Here is a 10,654-nt window from a genome sequence, read left to right on the forward strand (position 1 = left end):
AATGGCTCTCAATTGGATCTAAATTTTCTATGCAAAAGCCGTGTATAAACCTATATGTATGATAAGGTTTATATAAAGTTTAGAATTTCCTAGTCCCTCTGAAAATATGGAAAAATTCGTGCATAGGACTTGGAAGTAAGCCTAGTCCAAAAAGGAATCAAACAGAGCAAGAAAAGCAAGTTACCAAAACTGTCAGGATGCCTTGAACCGGTTTAGAGGGGCTGAACTAGTTCAAGATGGCCAGGAAAGAATCGACATGATTCTTGAACCGGTTCAGCATCGACATGAATCTTGAACCGGTTCAGCCCCCTTGAACCGGTTCAAGATGGCCAGATTTAAACTTTTCACTATTCTGTTAATGTTGAACCTGTTCGATTATTCTTGAATCAGTTCAAGATGGACAGAGAATGCAAAATCTTCCTTAAACACTTCCAAACTCTTCCTATGTGTTTTCACTACCTCTCAAAATTTCTTAAAGCATTGTTCTGATCATTTCGAAGTGTAGTAAAACATGAACACTTGAATTTCTTCAAATCCGCATCCGATCTTTTACCTTGAAATTTTGAACCGAAAAATTACAACTCGATCGAACTTGTTTTGATAACGAAATTAGCCAAAATACAATATATATATTTTTCATAATCTCCCCAAAATATATATTTCACAATCTCCCTCTTTGGCAATTTCGTGACAAAACCCTAAAAACAACATGTAATCTACCCAAGCAGAAAAATCAAATTACAATAATTGTCAAAGAAATAAAACAGAACTCTTCTTGAACATCATAAAGCTTCAACACATGTAGCCACCTGTAAACTACACATTAGCTCAACAAAACTACCCGTGAAGTTTAGTCAAGAAATAAAAACAATAAACATATATCAATATGTAAATATCAATATATAAATCTCTCCCTCAATTCTAGAAACTCTCCCCCCTCAAATATGCACACTTCTCCCCCTTTTTGTTACAAATTGACAAATAAAGGTCAACAAAGAACGAAAAGAAATAATGTGGGAGAATTAACAAAAAAAGAGATCAAAATAATCATCAATGCATAAGATATTGCAATAAGTATAAAAACATGATGATATATAGTAGCAATGGTACCAAAGAGAAGTATCTAAGATAACACATGTTCCATTCACAAGATATATAGAACCAATCATGCTCAAAATCATACATATGATATCTCCATCCAATCAAAAACAAAAATTCCTAATAAAAACTAAAAGGAAAATCTTTTTGAATTTTTTTTTTTCCATTTTTCTGATATTCGAACAAAAAAATATAAGATAGCAATTTCCATGAATTTCAAACATATGTGAGAACCAAAAAATTCTGAAGAATTCAAGAGAATTTTTAAACACAATTTTTAGACTCCACAAATTATTGAATTAGATCCATTCTCAAACATGCAATCACAACATGAAATTCAACTTGCAATTTTTATAAAAATTTAGAAATTTGTCTAGCAAGTTCAAATGTGTGTGTGTGTGTGCGCAATCTAATCTCATCAATTTCAATCAAATCACATTAATCAACTGTCCAAACCATACTGATCGAAAAGTATCAACATAAGATTGTTTTGAGCAAACTTTTCTAAGTAAGGTGGCTTTCACCCTAAAAAGTAGACAGCAATTCCCTATTTTGACTTGTCTCCTCCTTTTTTTTTACTCAATTAGCTTCTCTTCAAAGTCTAGTAAGAACTTTCGAACTAGTCTCAATAGGTAGCCTTTTCCTTAACAAAGATTTTCAACATTCTTTTGATTTTTCTTTTCTTTTTATACTGAAATTTTTCATTTTTTTTTTTCTCAAACACATGCTCTATATATTTTTTTTTTTAAATAATAAACTTTATAGCTTATATGAGCAATATGACCTAGTCAACTTCACAGTGATTTCTAATTAAATTTCTCAGAGTTGGACTAGTGCACATGAAAATATGAACTCAATAGACTCATCTCTAAAAAGAAATAAATAAAGCAAATTATCTTTCAACATATAGATTACACATCAAGAATCTTTTCATCAAATAATCATGTGTCCCCAATTTGCATTCAAAAATAATTAATTCAAGAGAAATAATTATCACTCATGCATTGACAAGAAAAATATGATCATCACTTTCTCATGAAAGAAAAACAACATAAATCCTAAATTACAAGATATGGTCCAATGGAAACAAGATATTCATCAAAGCATAGTCCATGACCATAAAACCTTTTTAGGAATTAGTTAGGGGGGTTTGCACCAATAGATCTACTAGGAACAAGTCTCATAGCATCAACAGGCACATAATTAACCAAGTCTTCCTTTTTGATCCACACAGTCTTTACATTCAACTTTCGAAAAGACTTTTCAATTTCAACCTTTTTCTTATTTGAGTAATCCTTAGCATAAGAATTTTTGTGTTGATTCACAAAATTTTGCTTTCTAACATGAACCTTATTCTTAGCATAAGAACTAAAAGTATGAAATTCAGAAAAAGATTCTCTTCTCTTCCTAAAACAATAATATTAGCTATGTTCATTCCTACCACAATAAGTGTAATGCAAAATAGTAGGCACATAAGACATATTAGCATGTGATGAATCAACAACCTCATATTTATTTTTAGGCACATTCAATTATTGGGTTTCACAAAAACAGTTTTACCAACTACATGAAACCTCATTAAAACATAAGCCAGTTTTGTCATTCATATTCTTACCAACATTAATCATCTCATCAAGTTTAATCTACCCAAAAGTAAATCCAATCAATTTCTCTTGTGACTTTTTCAATTCAAGCTCAAGAAAATTAAATTTGGCAATAAAAGATTCTCTAGCAGAATTAGCTTGACTTACATCACTCTCGAGAATTTTTACACTTCCTTGAAGATTCTGAATTTCAACTTTGTTTTCCTCAAGCAATTTCTGTTTTTACTTATTCTCATTTTTCAAGATATCATTCTCCTTTTTCATCAACTCTAGTTCCTCAGACTGCTTCTAACTAGCCTTTAACATTGCCTCAAAGATTTTCAATGTATTACTTTCACTTGGTTCTTCTTCAATTTTCTTATCATCCGAATCATAAGAACCAACCTTGCTCAATGTCCTAAATTTGTTAGAATCTCCTACACAAAAAGAAGAATCATTAGGAGTATCATTATCAACATGAGCAACAAAAGCAATAGAAGTATCTTTCCTATTTTTCTTATCTTTCAATTTAGAAGGATCTCCTTTAATAAAATTTTTATTCTTTCTATTTTTAAGGAGTCTTCCATATCTTTTAGATAAATGAGAAAGTTCTTCGTCAAAACTTAAACCATTAAAAACAAGATCGGAACTTAAACCATCAAAAAGAATATCCAATTCACCCTTTTTCATAGGATTTTCCATTATAAATTTTTGAAAACAAAAATAATTTTATTTTTCAAAAAAAAAACTTCCACAAGGATTAACTCAATGTATAGAGGTCAGCTCTGATACCACTTGTTGAGTGTGCGCAGCGGAATATTTGTGGAATATAATATGGATAGATAATTGAGAGGATGATAAATATATTTAACTTGCTCTTTTATCCAACTTTTACTTATTTTAATTTTACCGAAATAAAACTAAAATCAATCCACAAAGCAAAAATAAAGTGCAAGTAAAGTAAATAGAGTTTGAGAGATGACACTAGGATTTTAGTCAGGAAACCTCAATTGGTATAATAGACCAATTGTAATAGGAAAAACCTCGTTGGATTCTCCAATCCTGAGATAAACGATCCACTATGTTTGAAGCAAAGTATACCGAACTTTGACTCAGTCTCACACCCTATCGTTCTACCAAAAACCAATTGCTGACAATCCCTGGCTTTGCGACTCCCCCGTCCAACAGCTCTTAACCTCAGGCTTACACTCAATTTCTGTAAAAGAGTTACAGGTAGATTAGACAACACTCCACGAATGCTATGACCCTTTCAAAGTATGATTGTTTCACCCCTTTTCTTCTAGATATGAATTTGACGAAGAATGAATGAATTTTGCTTTTTTAGAATTTCTGAATCTTCAATTATGCTTCAATTTCAATGAGATAGAGAACAACACTACTAAATCACTCTTATATTTATGTGTGTGCTCTCAAAAATAAAATCAGAAAAATCAGATTGATTTTCTGAATAAAAATATCTCTCAAAAAGCTCTCAATTGGATCTGAATTTTCTGTGCAAAAGCCGTGTATAAACTTATGTGTATGACAAGGTTTATATAGAGTTTAGAATGTCCTAGTCCCTCTGAAAATATGGGGAAAAAAAATTGTGCATAAAACTTGGAAGGAAGTCTAGTCCAAAAAGGAATCAAATAGAGTAAGAAAGGCAAGTTACCAAAACTGTAAGGATGCCTTGAACCAGTTCAAGATGGCCAACAAAGAATTGACATGATTCTTGAACCAGTTCAGCCCCCTTGAACCGGATGGCCAGACTTGAACTTTTCACTATTCTGTTAATGTTGAACCTGTTCGATTATTCTTGAACCAATTCAAGATGGACAGAATGCAAAATCTTCCTTAAACACTTCCAAACTTTTCATAAGTGTTCTCACTACCTCTCAAAACTTCTTAAAGCATTGTTCTTGTTGATGCCAAAAATCTCCATGCTCTGGAGACCGTGACGATTCCTGCAAGACAAAAAAAGTGATGACCGGCGTGGTGCCGGTCGAGTGCACTCCGACGGTCAAGTTAGTATTTGACGATTTAATATCTGATAAGGATTACATATAAAATTTATGGCGTACCTTTTTAGGTTGACTGATCCTTTCTTTTATAGAAGCATTAATGGTAATAGTTGTTGAAGCGAGATTCTCCCTGATCCAAGATGATATCGTTCCCTTCTTACAGGAATGGTAACTCTGGTTACATATGGTAACCAGATATTTTTTATGATTCCATAGAGATTTTGGGTAAGATAAATCCCTTACCCGTATCTTATTTCTCTTTTGATTTTGAGTTGCCTATTATTTTTATCCTTATCAGTTGCCCCTCATTCTCGTGCTTGCTTGTCAAGTATCGAGAATGTCAAAAGTGTTTTTTTGAGTGACGTCTCTTTGGCATAAATCAATCTCCTTTTAGGTTAACCCTTGTTGGGCGACCTTTTTTTGGTTGATCTCTTAAGATTTGCCCGAACTTCATGAGCTGAGGGAGTAGGCTTTCTTAAGCTGAATGAGCTTACCTTTTAAAAAAAAAAAGGAAGTATATTTACGAGCTTTACTTAGCTCGCCCCTTAAAAAGGAAAATATATTTTACGAGCTCGCCCTTTAAAAAGGGAAGTATATTTTACAAGTTGATTTCAACCCCTTTTAATACGAAGGACAACAATTATGAGCTTCATTCAGCTCGGGCCCTTATAGTACGGGGCACTTTTATATCAATCCCTTATAATACGGGGATGGTAATTACGAGCTTTATTCAACTCGCCCTTTAAAAAGAAAAATATATTTTACGAGTTTCACTCAGCTCACCCTTTAAAAAGGGAAGTATATTTTACAAGTTGATTTCGACCCCTTTTAATACGGAGGACAACAATTACGAGCTTCATTCAGCTCGGGCCCTTATAGTACGGGGCGTTTTTATATCAATCCCTTATAATACGAGGAATGGCAATTACGAGCTTCATGAACTTATCCTTTTAATATGGGAGGTTCATCTTCATGAGTAACTGATTTTCCAGAGTTTCGTGAGCTCGTGTCTTTAATAAGAGAGGTTAACTTTCTGCCCCCATTCCCAAGCTTGCCTCTCACGCACAAGGAACACTAATGTTCTCTTTCTATTTGCAAAGTTAGCAAAGCAAAAATAAAAGGACAGATGTACAGTTTGAACGGATAATATATATACATATTTATATATATATCAGAATTGGTACAATTAAGGCAAAAACTTATCATTGAGCATCATAGGACCAAAATCATCAATGGAGCTAACTATTGTTCTCTAGATAAGAAACTTTTTTTTTTTTTTTTTTAAACCCTGTGAACAGTACCCGCGGTACTATTCCCGCGGGTACTCACAAAATATTTTTTTTTTTTTTTTTACACCCTGTGAACAGTTCCCGCTGGTACTATTCATGTGAATAGTACTCACAGTTTTTTTTTTTTTTTTTTTTTTTTTTTTTTTTTTTTTTTTTTTTGTGAACAGTACCCGCAAAGCGTAGTATTGTATCGAAGGGTTCCTAGGTGAACTACATCATTATGTAGGTGAACAATATTTTACAGACAATTGGAAACACATAAAAAATTGTTTCTCTTTAAATCATGTGAGGAAGTATACACATATATTTTGATATACACGTAATGCATGAAACTTACCCGGTTAACAGCGATGATGAAACAACTGCTAGCGGTCGGGCGGGGCTTTCCAGCAATTTTACCGGATTGAGCAACTGTATGCAATCTATGAACTGTTCTCTTTCTTTTAGAGAAAGCGAGATTGTAAAGGGACTGAATTGCTTTTAAGTTTTGTCGTAGATTTCCCTTGTACGAACCATGATTTGTTGGGACTAATGTACGTTCCCACAGACGGCGCCAGCTGTTGATGCCAAAAATCTCCATGCTCTGGAAACCGTGACGATTCCTGCAAGACAAAAAAAGTGATGACCGGCGTGGTGCCGGCCGAGTGCACTCCGACGGTCAAGTTAGTATTTGACGATTTAATATTCGATAAGGATTACATATAAAATTTATGGCGTACCTTTTTAGGTTGACTGATCCTTTCTTTTATAGAACCATTAATGGTAGTAGTTGTTGAAGCGAGATTCTCCCTGATCCAAGATGATATCGTTCCCTTCTTACAGGAATGGTAACTCTGGTTACATATGGTAACCAGATATTTTTTATGATTCCATAGAGATTTTGGGTAAGATAAATCCCTTACCCTTCTTATTTCTCTTTTGACTTTGAGTTGCCTATTATTTTTATCCTTATCAGTTCTCATCATCTCGAAGTAAACATGAACATTTGAACTTCTTCAAATCCACATCCAATCTTCAACCTTGAAATTTTGAACCGGAAAATTACAACTCGATCAGACTTATTTTGACAACAAAATCAGCCAAAATACAATATATATATTTTTCATAATCTCCCCAAAATATATATTTCACACAATTTAACTAAGTTGTTCATTTTAGAAGAACTCAAAACCAGTTCAATAAATAGATAGACAATTCTGCAAAGTACAAAGGTTGTGTTTGACGGCATGGAATTGGAGCCTTGGAATTATAATTGGTGGAATTTCAAAAAAAATTGGTTCAATTTCCTTGTTTTTCTCCATTTCTGCATATTCCAATTTAAATGGCTGCCAAACATAATACGTTTGTCTCAGACCTCAATGAAGATGAGTCGCCTATTCATCCAGAGTTAATAATATACAGATTTATAGTGTACTATTATTGTTTGTTTGTTTTTTTTATTTTTCCAGAAGTTAAATGTATTGTATAGAAGAAGATGGAATGTACACACACCATGGCATGCCCAAACATACAAGCCATGGCATGTATTAAAGCATGCTGATTTATCACTAGCATTGCATCTAGCAGAGGCACTTAGCGATTAAATGGAGAAACTGAGACATAGTATTCCGGAAAACTTCCATTCATTAGCATTTGATGTCGGTCTAAAAAAGTCATTCATTCAGATTCTTCTTAGGTCACTACTTAATATTCAGAAATTCAGTAAAACTAGTTGCAATTAATACAGAAATGCTTAGTAGGACAATTAAGTGATGGGATGAACTGATTTCACTACATGTTCAACCATAAACACTTGAACATATTTATCTAAGAAGCTTCAGGGCTTTCACTACTTTTCTGGGTCGTTTGCTGCTGCAGATTTACTGTATTCTTCCATTTCCTTCTTGTACGCCTCCATAGCTTCTGCAGCCTTTGCATTCCAAATTTGTTTCTCTTCTTCACCCAATTCCTATCATTCAGAGAAACACCAAAGTGGTTAGTTTTCAAATTATAAACTATGGCCTTCTAAATGCTAAAACCACCAATAGAGATATATACCTTCCATTTAACTGAGATGAGGGCATTAAGGGTAGAGTTGTTAACTCCGGGCCGCTCTTCCGATAAATTCTTCCTTGCTTCCTTGCTGCATTAAGAAAATTCAGCAATAGGATCAGAAATTTAATTATGCAAATTTCTCATTGATGTATGATATAAACTGTAAAATGAATGACTAGCCTGAATAGAATATATGAAGATGCAGGCCTCTTTGGCTTGTCAGGGTCACCATTCTTCTCTTCCTTTTGCTTCTTCTTCTTCTCTTTTGTTTTCTGCATATATATAGTACAGGTTCAATATTAGCCTGTGCATTGAAGTTTCATAAACAACAATATCCAATAATTCCATGTTAATAATCAATGTATAAGAAGAAAAGAACCTTAATTATGTTCTCTGTTTTCTCTTTCTTCTTCAGCAATTGCAAGGCTTCCTGCTTCTGAATTTTCATCATTTCATCTTCTTCCATTTTCAGATTCGCAGCTTCCTCTTCCTTCTTCTGCTTGTAAACCTCCATTTCTTCCATATATCTCTCCTTGTTTTTATTTCCCATCTACAAGTTTCAATTTAAAAATAAAAAATAAAAATAATTCCATTAGCAAAAAGGTCTTGCTTTGTCCATTAACAAATAATTCCATTAGTTTTATTCCATTAACAAATAAAAAAATGTGTTGGGCATGAAGTAAACCTCTTCATAAGGCTTTTTCTGTTTCTCTGTCATGCTTTTCCACTCTTCACCTGTGATCTTTGCAGCCTGCAAAATAATCCCAAATTCACAAATTAGAATAAAACTAATGGCAAAAACTGAAGAATTTGAAGGTTGGTTGGGTATCTTCATTTATACCTCCAAAACATTCTTGTTCTCTGCAAGTAACACTGTTCTTCGCTCATTCGCGAACAGGAAATATGCTGACATTGGATGCTTTGGCTTCAATGGATCTTTTTCTTTCCTGTAAGAAGAAAAAGGAATAAAGAAAGTTAGAGAAGAGTTGTGGAGGAAGAGAGAGAAGGGAAATGATTGAAATTTACTTTTTCTTCTTCTTCTCTTCTTTTTCAGCTTCCTCTTTGAACTGAAGATACTGTTCAAGTAATTCCATTGCTGTCTTCTGTTTCTGTTCCTCCTCCAATAAGTTCATCGCTTCGTTCTCGCGCTTCTCATTTCCAACAATCTTCAAATAAACTTCCTTCTCAGCTTGATATTTTTCCTCATAAGGCTTCTTCTCTTCTGCGCTGACCGTCTTCCATTTCGTCCCCAAAATGTTGGAAATGTCCTTAAACTCTGCCTCTGGATTTTCTTTCTTGACCTAAAACATCAAAAACCAAATAGACATACAATAGTTCAGTAATCAAATCAACCAGATCGAAACATCTCATATTTACAGAAACGCTTTCTCTGTATACCTCATTCCATTGATCTTTGCACCATAGGATATAAGGTGGAGATGGCCTTTTCTTTTCAGGGCACCCCTTCTTCTTCTTCTCTTTCTTGTCTTGCTCTTTGTCTCTCAGAGATTGTGCGATGGTAAAAGTCTAAGAATATATAATAATAATAATAAAATCAAAGAAACATCAAAAACATTAATCAAAATCTCAACTTTTTTTCATATCATATGCTATCAATTATAATGATCGAGAAAGTAGAAAATCAAGAAAATGGGAATTCAAGAAAAACAAACCATGGTGGGTTTGAACTCCTTCAGTTTCTGCAACTTCTTGAGCTCTGTCTGGAGTTTCTCTTGCTCTCGGCCACGGGTTTCGAGCTCTTCCTCTTTCTGCTTCAACATATCGTCTCTGGCCTTCAACATATCCTCAGTCTTCTCCTTCTCCAGTCGAAGCTGTTGAAGCCTTTCTTGCATTTCTTCCAATTCCTTCTCGAAAGATTGCTTGGATTGTTTCTTTGATTTCGAGGCGGCTCGAGTTTTCTTGGCCGAGAGCGACAGACTCTCGTGGTTCTCTTTCCCGGCAGAGTCGTTGTCCACCGGGGGCAAAACCGGTGAGGGTTGAGAGGTCGTTGCGGCCAAAATGTTGGCCTCATTTGACGATGTGTTTTTCTGCTTTAGTGCCTTCCTGTTCCCTCTCTTTCCACGGATTGGTGCAGCACCGAGGGGCAAATCAGCAGAAATTGCAGTGTCAGCCATGATTGAGAGAGAGAGATTGAGAAAGAGAGAGATTATGAGTGGTGATTTGTGAATATTGGTTACGAGGGGTTTTATACTGAGAGAAAGGGAGCCTAACGGTTCATTTTTCAAATTTGAATGAATTGTTGGGATTTGAAGAACGATTTGAGTTCCACAAATTGGTAATACAAGGATGTTACCGTTTGAAGATCTGACGTGGATACTTAACCTGGAAGGTGGAACTGTGATACACAGGCCCAACACTGCAATTGAATTATTGGCCATAGCATTCCAGCCCTCGTTTGTAGTGTTGGGCCTGAGAAACATTTTTCAATAAGGGTAAATTTCACTTGCCTCCCTGAAGTTTATCAATATTTCACATAAAGTCTCTCTATCTTTAATAATTTCACTTACTTCCTCTATCAGTGATACTTTTACTGTTTTGCTCATGAAATATTTGATGTCATTTTAGAAAAATCTGTTACATAGACCAAAACCTTAAAGGATGTAAGTGA

General features: G+C 34.4%; 1 protein-coding gene across 1 annotated transcript; it reads right to left on the reverse strand.

Moving 5' to 3' along the window:
* Nucleotides 1–7,596: 7,596 nt before the first annotated feature.
* Nucleotides 7,597–10,242, reverse strand: LOC132308231 (high mobility group B protein 6-like). Its single transcript, XM_059806249.1, has 9 exons — nucleotides 9,699–10,242; nucleotides 9,424–9,552; nucleotides 9,052–9,326; nucleotides 8,867–8,972; nucleotides 8,711–8,776; nucleotides 8,405–8,575; nucleotides 8,206–8,297; nucleotides 8,029–8,113; nucleotides 7,597–7,939 (listed from the first exon to the last, which is right to left on the reverse strand). Exons 1-9 carry the CDS (start codon nucleotides 10,158–10,160, stop codon nucleotides 7,820–7,822), a joined length of 1,506 nt encoding a protein of 501 aa, XP_059662232.1. The 5' UTR covers nucleotides 10,161–10,242; the 3' UTR covers nucleotides 7,597–7,819.
* Nucleotides 10,243–10,654: the final 412 nt, after the last annotated feature.

This window comes from Cornus florida, unplaced genomic scaffold (genome assembly GCF_030987335.1).
Source record: "Cornus florida cultivar Cherokee Brave unplaced genomic scaffold, ASM3098733v1 CherokeeBrave_3.0.0_Hap2_Chr05, whole genome shotgun sequence".
NCBI lineage: Eukaryota > Viridiplantae > Streptophyta > Magnoliopsida > Cornales > Cornaceae > Cornus > Cornus florida.

Coding starts and splice junctions, on each gene's coding strand:
- LOC132308231 (XM_059806249.1), bottom strand. CDS start 10,160: ATGGCTGACACTGCAATTTCTGCTGATTTGCCCCTCGGTGCTGCACCA. Junction 8,777..8,866: donor AGAACAAGAATGTTTTGGAG/GTATAAATGAAG, acceptor ATTATTTTGCAG/GCTGCAAAGATCACAGGTGA. Junction 8,576..8,710: donor AGAAAAAGCCTTATGAAGAG/GTTTACTTCATG, acceptor TGAAACTTGTAG/ATGGGAAATAAAAACAAGGA.